The sequence below is a fragment of the Primulina eburnea genome, chromosome 7 (assembly GCF_022965805.1).
Source record: "Primulina eburnea isolate SZY01 chromosome 7, ASM2296580v1, whole genome shotgun sequence".
Classification (NCBI taxonomy): domain Eukaryota; kingdom Viridiplantae; phylum Streptophyta; class Magnoliopsida; order Lamiales; family Gesneriaceae; genus Primulina; species Primulina eburnea.
The window spans coordinates 3,437,328-3,457,811 of record NC_133107.1 but is presented as its reverse complement, the minus strand read 5'-3'; the positions used below and the strand labels follow the sequence as shown (position 1 = coordinate 3,457,811).

The following is a 20,484-nucleotide window of genomic DNA, read 5'->3' as shown; positions in this document are numbered from 1 at the left end:
TTCACACTATTTTATTCCGAACAAATTTTTAAAAAACCAACAGCGTCTTAAGATAAGAATCAATGTGAACATGACTCATAATTAGAGGTGAATTTTGTATAAGAATAAACCTTGATAGGATTTTTTTAATATGATAGATTTTACCAATGAATTTTTTAATAAAAATTAAAAAAATAATAAAAATAGTATATTTTTTTCATTGAAAATATTTAATATTTTAAAAAAATATATCTAAACTCGATTCACATTCAATAATTTAAATACGAAAATTATATTTTGAGTTGAGACGATTTGATTATGTGGTTATTGAATGCATAATCTTTTATTTTTAATGAGATAGTGCAAATAAAAATAATATAAAGATGGTAATAAATCGTAATAATTATTCATTAATACACAAAAACCTAAGAAAATATTTTTTTCCTCACAGATTTAATATACCACATTTCATTTAAAAAATCCAAATCTCAAACTCGATACAACTAAATGATTCTTAGCCTCCTAAACAGAATCGACAATAGATGAAACTCGGAAATGAGGAGAAGCATACACATTTTCCTTCAAATCAACTCTTATAAGATCCGGTGGATTGTCCCGACCTTACTCACCCAATTCACCAAGATAACATTAATCTCAATCGAGAACAAGCTTGTTCATGGAGTCACACTTCTTTTCACTGATATATCTAATATTAATGAATCTAAGAAGTCAAAAAATCAAATTCAACCAGGATTTGGTTCACCCTACATGTACACGTCAAAACCATCCCGTGTTTCTATGTTCTATTAATATTTGAAAAAAAAATTACTATATTACTGGGCCTGGCCCATAATGAAAACCATGGTGGAGATATACTGAACCAAAAAAAAAAAACTATTAATGGGCTACTCCGTGAGGCCCAGTACTTCTTGCACTCGAGCTTTCCATCTGGGCGGGAAAAAAAGCCACGCAAATTTTCATCCCAGTCGCTCCCCCTCCGACTCCCTCGCACACACCATCTTCCACCTACGTGAAGAAACCTGGATTGATGGAAGTAATTAATCTTTGTACCAATAATGAATTTGACAATCCTGAATCTTCATCTGCGAAGTTTCTCCAAACAGTACAGCCTCTTCGAGATCTAGAATCTAATTGGAGCGTGGATTTAGCAAATAATTTGGAAGAATATTTGCTGAAAATCTGCTCTGGTGAGATTTTGGGCAAAAATGATTCCCTAATTACTGTTAATTTTGCTGAAGGTAAGTCTATGTACTTCAATTTAACAATTTTTTTCGTTTTTTTTTTAAAATTCGAAGCTATTTCGGAGCTTATTTTGCTGTTGTTGCCTGGAATTTGTAGCTGCTTTGGTGCTTCAGGGATCGGCTCAGGTTTATGGTAGGAAGGTGGAGTATTTTTATTCCCTGGTTGTGCATGCGTTGGAGTTTATTTCCCAAACAAGGTTTAACTCTCCACTTTTTAGGTTTCTTAAATTCATGCTTTACTCTTACAGCTTATTGGAGTTTGCTTTTTGTTGGCTTTTGTTTTTGAAATGTGAAAGGCGGAGGTTTATATTACTAAGAAAATCTGGCTTGTGTTTCTAAACTTGTCATGGATAAATATCACATATTTTTGTACGGGGACCGAGGGTTTGCAAGCCTGTGAACCACTGAGAAATTTATCATTCAGCATCTATGTGTGGATAGCTTTCTGCGGCGCCGTACCTGAGATTTTGAGTTCTGAGGCGAGTACCGAAAATGGGAAATTGGTCTTCAGTTTTCAGTCGTCGATTTTTTTGTTTTGCTCAAGTGTTATTATCTGTCCCAAGCCGATGTAAATGGCCAAGCACAAAGAACTTGTTCGTCATATCTCATCTATTTTGTATGAAGTAGGCGACTTTGTTCATATTGAGAAAATACAAAATTCTTCTAAGCAGTTGCACTTGTTGTTGGAGCATTATTCTCGTCGATTTTCGTAGTATGTGAAGGAATTGGATCTTTATGATTTGGGCTTTGTGCTGATTATGAGTCGTTACATTTCCGGTAATATAGGATATCAGTCCTATACACAGGCACTGATATATTACTTCGAATTATATATTTTCAACTGCTGGAATCATTTGTTCATTTTGTCTTCTCCAACTGGACATGTAATATCGATGCATGACAGCATAAAGGATGGAATTTTTTATTTTTATTTTGAACATGGAAATGCTTACAAGATCACGAGTTCAAAACTTGTGATGCCCGTGGCTACTGCTTTCTTGTACACCTAACTCAAACTGTTCTGTAGTATATTCACAGAATGTATAATAGTGGTGTGCACCAATTACTGTACTTTTAAAGGAAAAAATTAACATTTATGATATCTGCTATGTCATTTCTTATAGTGCAAGAAATCATTCAATCCATAAAGGAAAAAACCTTCCATCCTGCAAAATGACTTGAAGATGACTTGTTTTTTAGATGATATCTATGTTCACGATTTTTGAGGCTGCTTATTTAGTCCAGAATTATCTAAAACGTGAGACAATCAAATACTTGTAGGTTCAATGAAGAAAATTTTATATTTTGATGTGACTGTTAAGTGCTTCAGCAATGTGTGTTGCGGGAGACATTGTAATTCCCCATTATGAGATAAGTTGGTGGGAACGATTTCAACAAGAAAGCCGCTGCACTATCTACTGCTGCTACCTGTTGAAACTTTGTGATCTGATACATGCTTGTCGAAACCTGTACTTGTAGGATGCTCTTCTAGCTAGCCTCCTGAGAGTGAGAGACAAACTGAAGTGGCTAGCCGGGTTTCTACATGGAAACAAAGACGAAAAGAACTTGGAAAAGCATGTGCGTATATCATGGTTTACAATGGCTTTAGGTTTCACATAATTTAGTGACTAACAGCAACCATTTCTGCCAGGATGCACGGCCACCATTTGATATTCACAAAGTACGGTGAAAGAATTCTAGATAAGCTCTCTGTGGAACAAGATCAATTAAAAACTTGTCTTTTGGAGATGTAGTCAGGGGTCAAGAGAAGCATGATGTTGCTAGAACGTTTTCTGCCCTTCTGCAATTGGTAATCCTACCGTTTTGGGCTTACATTTGTGTCCTTTTTCAAGTTACCCTTCTATTGATGGCCAAAATGTGGGAATAGTTCTGTGGACCTGGGCATGGACCAGTTGTATACTCGTTTTCATTTGTAATGGTTCAGGTGAACAATGGAGATGTTGATCTTGTGAAAAGCAACCCAAAAGGTTCGTCCACTTGTTACTCAGATGTGAATCGTTTCCATGTTAGGTTGCTTAGGAATGAGAGGAGAAGTGGAGTGAAGCTTCAGTCATCCAAAAGGAGAGTTAAAAATTCCTTCAATAAAAGGACGTGCCAAAATCATGAGCGAAGAGGAAAAGGAGAATGAGGTGGGAAATTTCTCAAATTAGTCTGACCTCAGAAGAGACTCGAGCCTTTATCCAAAGGAATTGTACAGAGTAACTTTATCAAGGAGATTATGGTTTGTCCCTCGTGCAGTTCGTAATTTCATTTTAATTATTGTAAGATTATCAATCATATAATCCACTTTATGATCCAAATTGTAGTCGAAATACGAGATGTCATATTGCTATTGTTCTTCATGACATTTTTATGATAAGATATTTTGAAATATACGTAGTGGTTAAGTTATCCACCAAATGATGGCCATATTTATATGCCCACGGTCAAGATCAAGGATAGAAAGCCAAAATCTTCAAGAAAAATGAAAGCAAGCCGTCCGTTAAATACTATAAATATATCTACACTATTATATATATAAAAAAATTTATATTCAACATGCTACGGCTAACGATCTTATCTTTACTGATCTCTTCAACGCATCTCACTGCTGTCGCTTGTAAAAAACCCGGGTCCCTCAAATTTGCGTGGATGGTCGCGTACATCTCCTTGTATCAAATAAATGCTACAGATGCAGTAAAACCATGCATTTGGATTAAAAAAAAGAAAAAGAGGGGCAACAAATTAATGAATAAAACGTTATGGCCGATCACAGAAAATACAAAATTGGATAAACAACTTGTTTCTTTGATAAAACCAGAAGCAGGGAAGGGATACCTTAATGAAAAAGGGCTCAAGTAGTGAGTTTTGACCAAGTGAATATGGTATAAATGATGAATCAAGAAAACATCAACCAAATATGTTGTACTTACCTTTAACCAGAACAAAATTTGCATCATTTGACGGATGCTAAAAATGCTAATAAATTCAATATAACATTAATTTCCAATTTCTTGACATGCCAATAACACTAACGCACATGGAGGCTGGCTACTACGCAACAAATAATGTCTTGATCATCTTTTTTCGGATGCTGCATCAACATCCATGTATTCGCCGGTAACCCTATCCAGATTTTATAGAAATCATTAGCAAACTGAGATTCTCTTCCGAACCCAACCCAAATCCCCGATTCACAAATATCACATGCTCGTACCTGTTATAACACAAGAAGGCTTCCCCTATTGTTCCTATCACTTTGTTACGCACTTTCCGCACACAAACCTGTACATATATAGATCAATCAATAGAAAATTTTGGATCCTGTTATCTTTAGATTGATAGTATGATGGGAAAAATCAAATACCTGGACTGTATCGAGAGGACCGGCATCTGGATCCCTGTTACGGTGAATAACAATCCCATTATCACATTTATTTATGAAGTGTGCACTTCCACTGATGTCGTACATATTTGGAGGACCGCCAATCCAATTATGCAACTAAGAAAAATAGGCTTGATGGTTATTTTATAAGATAATCTAGGAGTGGAGAAAATACGAAGGCTACAACTGCAAACCTGTCTTGGATGTGCTACAAACCAAACATGGCATGAGTGATGCTGAGCAAATCGTTTGACTTTCGTCAGCATCTGACTAACATATTCTGTTTCAGTCCTGTCATGTAATAATTAACACAGAATATAAAACAATGTTGTAAAAGGTTGGAGGCTAAAATCAATTGAAGTGGAAGACAGAACCATAAAACCTTGATTAAAAGCATGCAAATGTGAAGGCTATAATTTGGATGTAATTGGAAAGCGGAGGTGGAAAAGAGATGACAAAGGCTTACTGGTTAGGAGGACGCTGATGATCGAGCTCATTATATGGATCAATTACAAGCCCATTAACACCATGACGTAGAACTGCTATTCTCGCAAGCTCGAGAACCCAATTTATGCTTGGTAGGCAATCATTCTCACACCTGTTTCATAATATTTTCAGCTCATTGAAAGATACAAGGAACCCTCGTATACAGCACAAAACTACTATCTCACCAGTTTCATAAGAAAATGCACGTGTATAAGCTCATATCAGCCCTTCATTGCATTTTACTTATATCAAAAGTAAGAGGGGAACCAAACAATTCACCACGAGCACATATGATGAATATAAGCTTCCCGAAAATATGAAGCTTCATTTCACAAGACAACCGACATAAACTCACATGAGCCTATCTGATTTAAATTTTTAGTGTACGCCAGGACTTGATTAAATAATTTAACATACAAAATGACAAATACTATATCAAACTTAATGACAATGTCAATCCAAAGATCTAACATGTGTCCCAGTTATTTAACCACGAAAGAACCATTATGCAGTTGAAATGCAATATAGACAACAACCACATTCCATAAGAAGGAATATAAATAAGCCATTGTTATTCAATCCATAACGCACGAGTACTAAGCCAAGAACTTATGTATCCCTGGGCAAGATGGAGTCTGTTGCAACCACAATTCTTGAACACACACACACACAAATAAATCTGAACTGAAGAATAAGTAAATGATATATTCAATTCAAAAGGAAATACACTGTAAACACGGTAATGACAAGAGGAAAACTACTTATCCCTACTTGCCCCCTAGCTCACGCTAGCCACCAAAAACAAACTGCTATGAAAAATATGCATACCCCTCTCAACTAATTTCCCTCCCCTTGTATTCTTTTTCCGTGTTGACCATCTCTCTCCCTCTCTCTCCTGTTTCTAGATCTTTCTACTAAGCATTCACAATCTTGGTCCAGGCTGTCAGGCCTGTAACAGAGTCACCTTATTAAAGAAAATGATTCGCTGAGCCATTTCTTCCCTTGCTCCAACTCCTCGATGCTTATCCTTTCAACAGATTTTCCATACCTGTTCAGTAGCAACAAAGGATTCCGAACATAAGTGATCAAGAAACTAACAAATTATGGGTGAAAAGCTAGATTAAGCACGTCAAATAAAAGGAAAGTCAGAAAATTGATAGCAACAGAGGGAGAGGGACAATGTTTTCCCAGTGTAATTTATGGAAATTGAGAATCTCCGAGATAATAATTTGGAACTGAGGTACAAACAACTCTAATCAAAAGAAAAATACTCAATTGATTCATTACAATCCAACCATACCAATATGTGCCACTCATATACAGCGGACCATCTCAAACATACCTAACATCAAAGAAAGGCTTCTGGATATGTTTCTCCAAAAGTTTTCTAGCATGCTCACGAACCTGGAAAACCCCAAAAAAAGTAAAGAATATATTAATATAAAAAAGCTGTCAGTCTCGAAAATGGGAAAAATAAACAAGAGAGACGTCACATCTATCAAGTTTGTCAGCACATCAGATAACATTGTCAAGTACCAACAGGTCACATATAACAGTTCACCTATTTAATCACTATAGGAACCTTCATACAAACAAATTTAAGCCGTACATTGTTACTATACAAAAGATAACTTCATCTACTACTTTTGCTCTAACAGGTGTCTATCACATCTCCTTTTTCAGCATTTATCTAATAATTGACTCCCTTATAATTTTACTGTGACCAGCCAAATAATAAAAAATGTGAAGTCTCAACAGATTACCTTATTTTCCATGGAGCATAATGCAAATTTCCAACCAACACTGTGATTAAGATTGCATAATAGGGCATCAATCCACTCGCTCTTGCCTGAATTAGGAACTCCCGTGACAATTGTCAATTCTCCAGGCACAACCTGTTTCAGATAGATAGTTATAAATTTGAAGTACAAGAATGTAGAGATAAATCCAGACATCCATTTCAACTGAGTAGAGTAACAAGCACAAGAAGAAAATGAGTTATTTATACCCCAAATGTATGAAAATTCAATCTGCTCCACAGATGTAGCATACATTCCAAATCATTCTCATACTTACATTATATAATTCATTCAGAGCCCTCCATCCAGTTGAAACACCAAGCTCGAAACCAAGTGTTTGGTGATAATAGTCATCAATCTCATCAAAGTAATCTTTGAAATTGAACAAGCCTTTAATTGGATAAAGCTCCGCATTTTCAATGACTTCTCTCAAGGCATCAGGACCCATATACATAAGCACCTACATTTACAAACGTATATCATAGTCAAAGGAAATACCAGAAAGTGCAAAATAGCAAAGGAGGTACCATATAGGAAAAATTAACAAACAATTTCGTGTAAACATTTTTAAACGTGAAACTTTTCAAAATCTCCATTAGAACAACAAAAAAATTATCCAGCAGATACTGAAATGATTCAGTGAGTTTGAAATTAGCGTCTGAAGCACAGAGAACAATGAGTTCAGATTCAACTTGTAATTTCATTAATTGAACAGAAGATTGATTCCAAACTCCAGTTGTATATTTTAACAGAAGGTGAGCTGCATAAACCTGAACGTGCTAACACAGTTCAGAAATCTAAAAAACTACAAAGCTCAATCCCATCACAAACTCCAAACACAAACATAATTTTCATTCAGATAAGCTAATTAAGGTATCAGTAATAGAACCCAAAAAGTAGTTCAGAAAATACGCCCCCTGAAATCTTGCCGATGTAAGTTTTTTACAGCAACTAAAGGCATAGTTGATAGACACAAAATCAGCAGATCTAAGGCATAAAGCAAACATTTGCAACAATTGGTAGCATATCAAGAAGGTAATAAGACATGAAGAAGGAATGACTTACTCTCCGCATTTTCTTTTCTTCTTTTTTTCCTTAGGAAAAATCTAGTTATGAAGAAGGCAGCTTTTACCTGACATGATTTCCTTTTTCAACTAAGACATATTCCAAAATGTGATGTTTAGAGCTTTGCCCACTAAATATGCTATAAGTAAATTTTGGTTTCTTTGTAAAAAGGTGCGTTCTTTTCGCTTCTGACTCATAGTTGTCAAAGGCAAGCGACTCTCCCCCCACCAGGCGATGACCCTGCATCTTGGGTCATCCCAGGAGCAGCGATTCACTAAGGCGAGCCCAGGCCTTGGAAGTTCACTCAGGCATGCTTCCTTAGTGAATTTTTTTAATTATTTGTTTAAAACAAAAAACCCAAACCTTAGCAACCTAACGCTCCAATGCTGGAATCAGAAGAAAGTTCCAATGCTGGAATCAGAAGAAAAGAGCGTTGAACAAAAGAACGAGGTGAGGATATCTACATCTAAAACAACCAAAAAAAGACCGAGTCCATATATTTTGGATGAAGAAGAAGAAATTGATGTTGATCAAGAAAATTATGAAGAACAAGAAGAATACAAGTCCGAAAATTTTGGGGACTCTGATGATTCGATGAAAGAAGATGAACTTGATATGGATAATTGAATAATTTTAATCATGTTACAAATTACTATGAACTTATTAATTGTTTTTTGTTTTAAATGACATTATTATTTAATTATCTCATATTTTAATATATATATATATATTCTAACATAAATATAATTTTTTAAAAATGTAAAAATGTGTGTCTTGCTTTGTTAAGGTGTGGCCTCGCCTTGCGCATTCTAACATAAATATAATTTTTTAAAAATTTAAAAATGTGTGTCTTGCTTTGTTAAGGTGCGGCCTCGCCTTGCGCCTCAGGCTCCATGGCCCCTGTGCACCTCAATGCGCCTTGCGCCCTTGACAACTATATTCTGACTGTCTTTTTTTTTTATCATCTTCTCTAACATTTATACTTTGTAGCACCAAATAGTTCTTTGGATCAAGCATGCGATAATGCATGACACGCACATCTCTTAGGCCACTTCATTATTGCTTCCAGCTCAGGATTCTTAGTAGGATATTATCCAAATGTAATGAGTTATCTTATTAAAGAATGCACTCTCTATTCCAAAGTTTAAGGTTTAATTTACTTTTATAGAACAATGTCCACTTGTCAGAATTTTTATTTTCCAGAACACAGTTCCCTCTTTCCATCTCCTAATATAATCGTCGTTATTTTAACTAAACTTTTCTTCATTTCCAAAAATATTATATTATATTATATTCTAACCCAGAATACACTATTCTAAAATATTGAAATAATTTTATCAAACAATTTCCAACATGATTTAGCATTTGTATTAATAATTCTCCCAAAACAAAACCATGCAAGCCCTAAAAGTTTAATCCAATCACATTATTTGCTACTATTATGCATGACAACATTGATTCCTTTCCGTACAAATGAACATGTTCTTTTAACAATTGCAACTGAAAAACAAAATGCCCAACAGAAGCATGCATCAAGAGTGATAGGAGGTAAAATTTCAAGAATAACTATATTCAGGATAAGGAAGGGTAGGTATGAAATGCAATGCAGGAAGTCCAAACTTGGATACCAAACCTCATTTGCATCTTTAAAACTTTCAGTATCATTCTTCTTCGGCCATTTGACCCTCCAACACCTAATTAACCAGTAAAACAACCTGTTTCAAGAACTATGTTTCGCAGAGTATAATAGTCGTGATTAATAGACAACACAGTTAAGACAAACTTTTCTCTTCCCAAGCGCCTAGCAAGTTCCTCAGCCAAGGCCTGACCAGGTGCGTCCGCATCAGTAGCAAGTATTATTCGAGATCCCTATAAATCATCAAGACAAAATTCTCAAAGTCGACCATCCACACCTGCAATCCGAGTATAATGATGGAAATGCAATTGAGGAACCTTTTCAGTATATTCTCTGCAGTTCCACAGATATTGATATTTTGTGTCCTAGCTTCAAAAAAAGTGTAACTGAGAGTTAGCCACATTAAGTACAACTTTCATCAGAATAACAAGTGATTTTATCACCCCATGATGAATCTCTGCCTTATCCTTCTAACCAAATTCTTGTTATGATGTAGCTCTAGTTGACATATAACATTTATTATTGGATAAGATCAGGCATTATGTCAATGGAAGACAGAATTAGAGTTCACTGCAACTTTCTAAGAGGTGAAGGTATAGAAAATGTTTGACTCGAGAAATTGAGTGAAAAATCATCCATAGATGTCAAACAAAAAGCCATCACAAAACTTAAATATTTTGTCATATTTTGGTTCATTGCTCTTGGAAAACAAATTTTGCCACAAGATGGTTACTTTAAAAAGTAAAGCTGGATAAGTACCTCTTCTTCGGAAGGTAATGCCTTATCCGATACTTTTGGAGGAGCACCATCAGGAACACTCACACAATTTTTGAAGCCAGCTTCTTCCATTGCAAGCTTATCTATTTCACCCTCGACCTTTAACAAAATATAAGAAGATAGTTGATCAATTATATATTTATACATATACACACACGCATGGACTCATACACACATATATAGGTAAATTAGAGTAAGTGACACAATGAAACTAAACAATCCAGCAGTCAGAAGGGATTACAATTATGATATCACTTGCTTCCTTTATATCATCCAATCCATAAAATATCTTTTCCGTATTGGCTTCCTGTACCACCAAAAACAGAGAAATACAGTTCAAAAGCAACGGATTATGTCATGCATACCAAAAAATGCGTCCACAATTATAACTTAGAAACCACTGGAAACACATCAATATTGATACTTGGAAAGTTTAATCTTTCGGGTATGAGGATAGAGAACTAAAACCAGCCCATAAATCATTTTATTGAAAATACCTGCCAAAACTTTTTGGTGATATCCCGATACTTGCAGCTAACAAGCTCTCCATTTCTTCGATAAGTAAATGCAATGGCAATCTGTCAAATATAATAATCAGAAAGTCAAATGAAGTAAATCGAAAGCTACAACATTCACACAAGCTAATTGGGATAGTCTTTACACGTTGTAAGAGTAAAAAAAATTGGTGTTTTGGGCTATAGGTAGGAAGGTGAATTCTGTAGCAATACTGTAACATTTATCATATAAAGACTGTCATGATTATAAAAACAAACAGATAAAACTTGTAAGATGCTGAAACTTTTAATTTTGACTACCTGATCACCGGTTCTTTTCTGCATGACAGCATTTCTCTGCAAAGTTTCTCTGGATATCATGCGCTCGGCAAAATATGCAACCAACTGGAATAGAGTTGAGCTAGAATTACAGAGTTCCATATCTTTGTTGACACAAGACCATAGTTCGATACTTCAAGAGAACCAATTAGATTCAAGAAGTGAACAAACAACTTATTTCACCTTAAATAAGAAAAGATTAGTCCTCACATGTTCATCCTCATTTACTAGATACATTGCTTGCCAGCCAGTAATGTGGCATTAAAAATTGAACTTGCACCAAAATGGATAAACAACTACAAATAGACTTCCATCATTACCACCTTATCCTCCTAACAGGAAACTAAAAATGGGTTCAGAAAGCTTCAAACTTGTATTATTTAAGTAAAGGGAAAATCAAAAGGTGAAAATGTTAAAAATGCTAACTATTTTCAAACCATCTACACAATTTATAGCTTATTTTTGGTGTTTGTTTAAAGGTAAAAAACGAAGACACGATATAGAATGTGTTTGGGTAAAGAAACGGTCAGACCATGCAGCTGTTCTTTTTTTTTCTTTTTACCAAAAAAATGACGTTTGGGTGGAGTAACTGTTACAAAAAAGTGCTCAAGAAAACACTTTTCCAGAAACAAGAAAATGTGATTTCTATTTCAACTTCTCCTTAAAAATAAAATAAAATAAATCCTTTTTGCTATTTCTAAACATTAGAATTGCTTCTACCTTAAAAAACAGCTAAAAAATCCAAATTAATAAGGTGTTTTCTTAAACCATGACTTGTATACCCAAATTGACTCACAATCAGGCTGATTCATCCGTAGCCACGTTGGTGTCTCCAAATAAGAAAATAGTAATAAAAGTAAGAAAAACAGACTCGAAACAAATCTGACCAATCTACATCAAATCCATATTCCAAACCAGTACAGGTAGTACCAGAATTATATTTCATTCCCCAACAAGTAGATCTTCCAAGGTCGTCGTCGATAAGAAAAGGTATTCTCGGCTAAAAGAAGAACCACCAGCCAAAAATATTGACGATTAGCTGGTTCAACAACTACCTCATTGCATAAAGGTTCCAACTGCAAACTCCCCTCTGTGATCGCTCTAATTGGTTGCTTTACTGTGACGACTCTATTCATCCTTGTAAAAGTTGATCTCACATCTGCAAAGGCCTGAAACCACAATAAAAACAAGAATAGATGAGAATGGAATAACAAAAATGTTTGACAAGCCTCATTTAACATCTTACGCGAGTAGTGCCTCTCCAACCACATTTAGCCCGGAAGCAGGTCCACATTGCTGCACCTCTATCACATACAGGTATTAGTCACTATACTGCTGTTGAAACAAAAACCATGTAGGAAAAAACATATAAAACAAAGGAGCATGGATACAATAAGAAAAAATACCCATCCTTTGTGATATGAACAGACAAGCTCTTCTCACTTGAAACGCCACCTTTGCACTACAAAGTCAACATTTACAGGAACTCAATGTCGTGCATAAAAAATTGAAGAAAAAAGGATGCATAAAACAATAAATCCCACTTTAAGAAAGTTTGTCGTCTTCTAGTTTATCACATTTTTTATAAGAAATACATTGATGAATCTTGCAACAGAAATTTTCAAGGCAAAGTCTTATTATTAGTCTAATCAATGCAGGAAGAAAATCTCTGAAAAATTATACATGCAGTTAGCTCTAAGCCTCTAACAGTGCAACTAACTAATGTTAGAATGGAATACATTCATGAATTCCTTCCTATTTTTACATAAATATTGTGAACAATCAGCATTTCTTTTTATTTGTTAGAGACGGAGGACACTCTATTCAGAATAAAAAGAGATTGTCAAGTTCCAGCAGCACCCAGGATTAAATATAATCACGAGCTCTATTACTGTCAGATGGTACCGGTAAGTTCTCAACTCATTTTAGAAATATGGTTCACAAACAACAAAGTCACAATCTGAAATGGAGTATTTTTTACTTTTCAATGCACATTTCATACTTGAAGCAGGCAGCAATCGACACAATGTCTTGCACCCTAAATAACTACGACAGTAATCCACATTTTCCGTAGAAAACTGAATCGAAATGTTAAGTACCATCTCTGCATAACAGCAAAATGAATTGAAAATATCAAACTTCTAAGCATTAAAAAAAACACATACATGTGGACAAATCAAACCATTGTATTGCCCAGGCATACAAGCATTGCCATCAATTCCAATCTCAAGCAACTTCTGCCTCAACGTTGTTAGCTGTCCCGGATCTGCTACGTCCAGAGTCTCCAAATCGACGCTAGAAACTAGAATCATTGCAAGATAAATACAATAAAACTTGGTACGTGTTTTTTTAACTATATAGTTAAAAATGTTGTATTGATTCCTGTCATGTGAAAGACAGCCAAAACATTATCATGGCCAATACATCCAGTTCCAATCAATAATCATGCATCCATAAGCTATCAAATCAGTAAATGAACTATTCAGGCATATGTCGAACAGTGAAACCATCCAGGCCCACCAGATAAATAACATCAACGAAATTATGTACTTCTCCGGGAACGCATAGCAACCATCTAGATATGAATTATGCAACTATGCAACCAGCAGTGCTAAATCTTGATGTAAATATATTTACAGTCTCCACTATTTTCACATTAGAGACCAAAAGACGGGATAACACCCCAATCCCAAATCACGAAACCAAAGAAAGAAAGAAACATCACGTAATCATAAAATTTCATGTACCTCAAGAGCTATAATTTCAAGAATGAGAAGAAAGAAACAAGGATAAATGTAAAAAACACTATCAAGAAACCAAGATGGAAAAAATAAATTATCACGAAAAGACAACAGTAAAAAAAAGGAAATCAAAGGGAGATAGGAAAAAGAAACATTACTCGGTCTGGGAATAGGCAGCGCGGCATGAGGCGTATAACTATAACCAGAGGCTCTGTGATAAATAGGAGAAATGGGTTTAGGCGAAAAAGCAGAACACAGAAGTTCCCTACGGCTTTGAAAAAAGAGTGCTTGCGAGGAAGAGGAACCGGAAGACTGGGGAGGATTGACGGTGCACTTGAGCAGGTACAGGTGTTTGGAGCCCATGAAAATATTTGAGTTAAGGGTCAAGAATAGTTTACGCCGAGGCGAAAGAAGCATAATTCTTGTGGTTTTCACAACTCGTCCTTATTTACTACAGAGCAGAGAAAATAGAGAACAAGGATGGTTTTAACTTTCATGGGAGAAAGCAGCAGCAGACAAGGAGGGCTTCCGTAATTCCTCCTGCGGACGACTCAAGGAATAATGTCTTCGGACTAATGGCTAAGGATTATTATTAATTAAAATCAATTTCTCACAAAAAATAACTATTTTTTTTTATTGATAACTCCAAAAAACTGTATATTTTATTTTAATTTAGTTTATCTTTCTATTATCTCTTTATTTTCTAACATTTCAATTTAAAAAATCCATAATTTGTATTATTTTTTAAAAAAATACGTCATTCTCAATTTCTTTTTGGCAATTTTCTTATTACAATAATTTCAAGTGAAAGTATAAATTTACGGTGTATTATGTTTTATTTCTAATTCCCAAAAGATATATAATTATTGTTTATGAAACATATTCATATTTTAACTATTTCTCTAGAAAATTGCCATGCATTTTGGGGTAAAAACAAACTCAAAGCATTCTGTATTTTGGTCGAACAAGAAAATAATCAAACGAGTGGCACGAGATTTTATTTGGAATGTAATTTGTATATCATTTAAAAAAACACATTTGTTGTTAAAATTATCATGAAAACGATAATTTACAAAAATCAGGTCATTTAAAGATGCTTTATTTTGTTGGTCTGTTTAGAAACTAGGATTCATCAAAATTTAACTGAGAGGACTCTCGTTATGCTTTGAAAGTAACACGCAGAAGCGGACTTCCAAAGCTAACGTTTGATGTTTGCAAAGTACCTGCCAAAACTTTTTCTCTATTGCTCTGTACTTGCAGCTAACAAGTAGCCCATTTTGTCTGTAAGTAAAGGCAATTATCTTCTGCATTGAGAAATTACAAACTATACCATAAGCATGGATGCACCAAGTACAAGAACTCCCAAATTCCACATACACATGACATGGTATTGGTTCCCAAAAAGACGAAGATAAAGAATCTAAATAAAATTCTCTCCCCAATGCTAACTAGCCACTTGGGCTTCCCATGCTGTAGGTGAAAAGAGTCACGTGCTTATAATATTAATCTTGTGTACTACTTCCATGGAAGATAGTTTCTCATTACCAAAGAGCTTCTCTGTCTTCTACAAGTCAGATTCAACATTTTCTTCATCTTAAATCGTTGAAAAAGAAATTGACATCATCAGAAGCTGAATGTATCACATACAATTATCGTATTTTCCATAAAAATTATGAACACAAAACTCTTCAATTTGAACAGGAATAGTGAACTGGACCACATACAATTTGAAATAGAGGTAGATAATGCGAGTATCCGTGACTTTTCACCAGAAACTTGCATCACTTTATTTCTCTGCAATGTTTCCATGAGACGTTGGTGAAGAACCAGAACTTAATCTCATCATTCACATCACTTATGAGTCCTCGGAGACAATTTCCACCAGACCTCCAAAAGAAACAAGATCAAGAAATTGAAGCTGCCTAGGAAGTGGCAGCAGAGTGACACAGCTGCACTATAACAGAATACTAAGAACCACTAGGATTGATTGACCTGCTCCTCGAATTCTAATCAGATTTGCAGTACTAGTTATTAGTCTTAAACTTTCTAAGTTTGGTACTTGTGAGTTGTTACAAGAAATTAAAGACCACATATTCTCTTAGACTATCATTGTCATACTATATACCCTTTCAATATATCTAGAGTCACAAGGCTGAAGAAAAAAATAACAAATCAAATGTTCGTTGTTCAAAAACCTTGGACAAACTGAATCATGTCAATGATGCAGTCAGTTGAATAAAATTGGAAGTCCTTCATAAGATGTAAAAGTTCTGGTCAGTTTGATAAATTCGTTACCTCTTCATCCAACACCTCTAAACTTAAGACTTTCCGTTGTCGATGGCAAATTAGAATTGATTTTTCCATGAAGATCGCCACAGGGATTAGATTTTTTCGTGTTTGCAACAACCTGCAATCAAAACATAAATCAGCATCTCGCAAAACAAATATGGCTTCAAGACATTAGAGAAAGGAGAGAAGCTGCAAACAAAACGACGTCATGCCAACTGTCTTGCCCTTCCACATTGTGTATCAAAACATCTCCAGATTGCATAACTCCTAATATATTATATAAATGTATATACTTAATCAAACTCAAGAAATATGCAACCTCGAAAAATTTAGAAGCCAGTATACCAATTTCGGCCAACATGAAATATCAGACTTCTCTGCATAGATCGTCAACCTTTGCACTGAACCAAAAGAAGGTAGAGATACATTCAGTGCCAAATTTAGACCTCAGTGGCATCTATAAGGCATACTAAAATTACAATTATAATGGTGGATAAAGTAAGACAGGAAAACATGGTGTAGTAACACAGGAAAACATGATTACAAGACAGATGACTATATATTCAATGAGATAATTATCAAGAATTTCAATGTGCATACCAGCATCTTGAGAAGAAAATTTGGGTCTTGAGGCAACACCAAGGGATGACAAGATCCAATGAAAACCATAAAAAAACTTCAGTAAACTCCCATGCCTCCCCGTAGTGTTAATCTAATATAATCTCTAGTCATTATCTGATTGAGAGACAGAATTGTAAATTCTCATACAAAAAACATTGTAATCTCGCTGCATTTTCTTGATAAGTATTTAGTTCCTATTACAATCTTTGGGTAGCTCAAAAGCTAGCTACTGAGAGGAGAACCAAGAGGTTATAAACCCACAAACATACTTTTCACAAGAGATGGGAAGAACCATGACACGTTACAATCTACACCCTTTCCAGAATCGAAGTCGACGGCAGTGATGACTTCACGGACCCCATATGCATGTGGGTAGCAGCCCTCCCCGGGTGATTTCGCGGACCCCACACGTATGCGGGCAGCGGCCTCCCCTACCCATTGGAATGAGGTCATCCTCAGGGAACGAACGCTACGATAACGCATTGTTATCACCCACTGTTATCACCCTGTCCTCAAACCTAGCTATTGAGTGGACGGTGTCCAAGAGGTTATAAACCCACAAACTTTTCACAAGGGAGTGGGACGAACCATGTCACGGTACAGTTCCAAGCAAGTTCATAGAACAAAATTAACCATAACAGCTGGTAGAATATTAAAAACAACCACTTAGCACGCCAGAGCAAGACATACCTTGGGACAAACAAGGAGATCATACAGTCCAGGTGTACAAGAATCAATTTTTACTCCATGGGAGTCCATTTCTGCCTCAGTTTAGTAAAGTCAGCCCTCTCTTCCTCCGCCTTGTCAGCTGTAATATCAAAGGGCAAAAGACAGCAACATAACCCATTATTTATGATTTGCATTTGACATAGACATGCCAAATAAAACAGTTTCTCGTCTAGAGTCGATATGAAAAAATTAACCTGTTGTCTTGGAAGACCGAACACGAGACAAAAACTGGAACCCATAATTGTGAACTGAATTGAAGGAGACGGGCTTTGGAGAAAAGGCCGATATATTGCAAGATGGTAGATTTGGCGAAGTTTTGGGAGTCGGGTGACAAAGAGGTGGCGGTGGCGGTGGCGGTGATGTGAGGAGCAAAAGGCATTTAATCTGTTCCTGGAAGACGGCGGTGAACAGGCCATTATCATCTCTGTTAAAGAACACAAGGAATCATATTTGATTATTTTCCTCTGGATGAACGATATTTACTAATTACTGCATTGGATTTGGGAATCCAAATGTTCCTGGTTGTGGATAATGCATGAATATCTATGTTCTTGGGAAATTACAATTATTTGCGACTTATTTGCTAAACCAATTCAATAAACTAATTGACACCATTATTATTTTGTTTATTTGGACAATTACTACAAACAAATTTTATGTTTTTTTAAATAGAATATATTGACAAAAAAATATAATATACACAAACACAATGCATGTGTAAGATTACTAGTAGCAATGAAAGTTAAAAGGTGACATGGATTATAGCAACCGCCATCCTCATAAATAGGAGGAAGTTAACCCACGTCCCCATATTTCTCTCCTCCCTCTATCCCTTACTTTCTTCTCTGTGTCTGTCTTCTCACAAGTCTAATGATATTCAAGACTGTCTTTTTCTTTCAAAAACAAACAGAATATTCTTCTTGAATCTTGGGTACTTCACATTCAAAAATAAGATCTAAGGGACTTTTGGCGTGGTTGGTTGATTTCCTCTATCAGTTATGGCTTTGAGCAACTACTCTTATTGGGATTCATTTCACCAGAACTTCAATGCAGAAACCACCATTTTGGCTCAAACAGAAACAAATGAGCAGCTGTCTTTGGAGCTCCAAGCTTGCTCCGATTATCTTGGTTTCGCGGACTACTCCTGCATTAACAGCACAGATCACCTCTTCAACCAGCACATGTTTTATTCATCTGAAAACTTGTACGATTATTTGCTCCTCCCTGGCCATTTCCAAGAAGTACTCCCGAAGCGCCAAAAGTTGGCAACCAATGAGTTTCAAGATTGTTCACAGGAAGTTCCGATTCGGCAATCAATGCCGGATCCTCCAATGGCTCCACCAGTTTTCAGGAGTTGTTTTACCTGTGATACTAGTGTGAAGAGGCATCAGCCAACAAGTGGCGGCAGCCTATCGGTGCAAAGCATCGCTGCCAGGCAGCGGAGGAGGAAGATCACAGACAAGACTCAGCAGCTGGCGAAGCTTATTCCTGGAGGGCAGAAGATGAACACCGCTGAAATGTTTGGTGCTGCTCACAAATACATAAAGTTTTTGCAGGCCCAAGTCGAGATTCTTGAACTCGCAACGAAATCATATCATCAGGTAATTAATCAATCATCGAATGAACAAATTTTATAACATCCAAATTTGTGTAAACTTCTAATAACAAAGATTAACGTGATCCATATATATACACAGGAGAATGAGGAATTATCATTTCCAAAGGAAGAAGAACATTATTTGCACGGTCTTCTTGAATCTCCATTAATTCAACAGAGGTTGTTCTCTGCAGATAAATGCTTGGTTCCCAAAACATTTGTCCAATCACTGAACAGAGATGATCTTCATCGATTTGCTTAATCCAACAAGTGTGGAACATTTGCTAGAAATAATCTTACAGCCTTATGTTTTAGCTTGTGGTTTTTTTCCTTATTATTAGATTTCAAATATTTTCTTTATTTGCATGCAAGAGTTGTATTTGCTATTTAGTTTATATTGTATTCGAGAGATTTGAATCCTCTACTGTGTTGAAAACACAGCATTTGGTGCTGTGCATTTTTTACACGGGATGATCATCTTGTGGACATCACACCATATGAGGTAAATTTAAAAAATTGTCATATTAAACGAGATGATCATGTAATCATCTCGTGTAAAATGTGCACAGCACTGTAAATTTAAAAAATTGCCATCAAATCCGTATTCGAGTTAGCTAATTGGATTAATTTGACTTGGGAAACGGCTGCGTTGTCGAATAAATTTGCTTGATTAATTAATAAATTTTTACACTTTAATAATAATAATAATAACAATAATTTAAAGCTTAAATGATGATGTTAATGCATCAATTTATTGGTCTAATTTCACAATTAATGCTCTTTCAGTTTTTATTCTAGTTTTTATTATGACATAATAATTGCCCGCGTTACGTTTGTAGTCGCCCTTTTAAAAAGAAATAAATAAATAAATCAGGGAAGAAAAGAAAAACTCATTGGATTCCAAAAAATTATAAATTCATATATTCTCCCTAATATAAAAAAAAAGGAATATATATTAGTATCAATACGGGCATATATCTAATTTGCTTTAGAATTGATATGATCGATTCATGGAAGTTGAAATACATAAAGATATTGGCCTTTCAAGCCCTTCAATGTAATTAAAAAATTTATTTTAGCCAAAGAGTTGTCCGACTTGCCGTAGATGATCGTTTGATTAATAATAAAAAGTCAGATTTTTGTTATCTCAACATTGTATCAGACAAAATTTTCATATAATACTTGCCCGATATAATTTATTTAGCTAGCATGATTTACAGATTATTTCTTAGTACGAGAGTTTGTCCATATGTTGAATAATCGTTGTCAATTCTAAAAAAAAAAT

At 35.4% G+C, this 20,484-nt stretch overlaps 3 protein-coding genes, 1 long non-coding RNA gene and 1 pseudogene across 11 annotated transcripts; 3 read left to right on the top strand and 2 right to left on the bottom strand.

Annotated features, from left to right (window-relative positions):
• Positions 1-752: 752 nt before the first annotated feature.
• LOC140837375 (uncharacterized) lies at positions 753-3,581 on the top strand (annotated as a pseudogene).
• A 526-nt stretch (positions 3,582-4,107) lies between these two features.
• On the bottom strand, positions 4,108-14,531 carry LOC140836681 (twinkle homolog protein, chloroplastic/mitochondrial). The gene is made up of 21 exons (XM_073202374.1): positions 14,122-14,531; positions 13,388-13,524; positions 12,629-12,684; positions 12,469-12,526; positions 12,278-12,391; positions 11,205-11,288; positions 10,887-10,967; positions 10,631-10,696; positions 10,372-10,488; positions 9,930-9,977; positions 9,760-9,845; positions 9,610-9,670; positions 7,189-7,371; positions 6,876-7,007; positions 6,455-6,516; positions 6,077-6,160; positions 5,093-5,224; positions 4,821-4,917; positions 4,609-4,743; positions 4,459-4,526; positions 4,108-4,367 (listed from the first exon to the last, which is right to left on the bottom strand). The coding sequence occupies exons 1-21, from the start codon at positions 14,378-14,380 to the stop codon at positions 4,319-4,321; spliced, it is 2,109 nt and encodes a 702-aa protein (XP_073058475.1). The 5' UTR covers positions 14,381-14,531; the 3' UTR covers positions 4,108-4,318.
• Positions 8,072-9,151, top strand: LOC140836682 (uncharacterized). Its single transcript, XR_012119166.1, has 2 exons — positions 8,072-8,763; positions 8,841-9,151. It is a non-coding gene; the product is annotated as an uncharacterized lncRNA (long non-coding RNA).
• Positions 14,532-15,069: 538 nt separating the features above from the next.
• LOC140836680 (uncharacterized) lies at positions 15,070-18,142 on the bottom strand. 8 transcript variants are annotated; one of them, XM_073202371.1, is made up of 5 exons: positions 17,797-18,142; positions 17,564-17,681; positions 16,853-16,964; positions 16,572-16,653; positions 15,070-16,370 (listed from the first exon to the last, which is right to left on the bottom strand). In XM_073202371.1, exons 2-5 carry the CDS (start codon positions 17,630-17,632, stop codon positions 16,238-16,240), a joined length of 396 nt encoding a protein of 131 aa, XP_073058472.1. In that variant the 5' UTR covers positions 17,633-17,681; positions 17,797-18,142; the 3' UTR covers positions 15,070-16,237. The 8 variants fall into 8 exon arrangements, 2 of the variants coding, with proteins under 2 accessions (XP_073058472.1, XP_073058474.1); XR_012119160.1 differs by having other exon boundaries at positions 15,070-15,267; positions 15,688-16,370; positions 16,853-18,142; XR_012119162.1 differs by having other exon boundaries at positions 15,070-15,267; positions 15,726-16,370; positions 16,853-18,142.
• A 458-nt stretch (positions 18,143-18,600) lies between these two features.
• Positions 18,601-19,461, top strand: LOC140837374 (transcription factor bHLH117-like). The gene is made up of 2 exons (XM_073203508.1): positions 18,601-19,203; positions 19,300-19,461. The coding sequence occupies exons 1-2, from the start codon at positions 18,601-18,603 to the stop codon at positions 19,459-19,461; spliced, it is 765 nt and encodes a 254-aa protein (XP_073059609.1).
• The last annotated feature ends 1,023 nt before the right edge of the window (positions 19,462-20,484 follow it).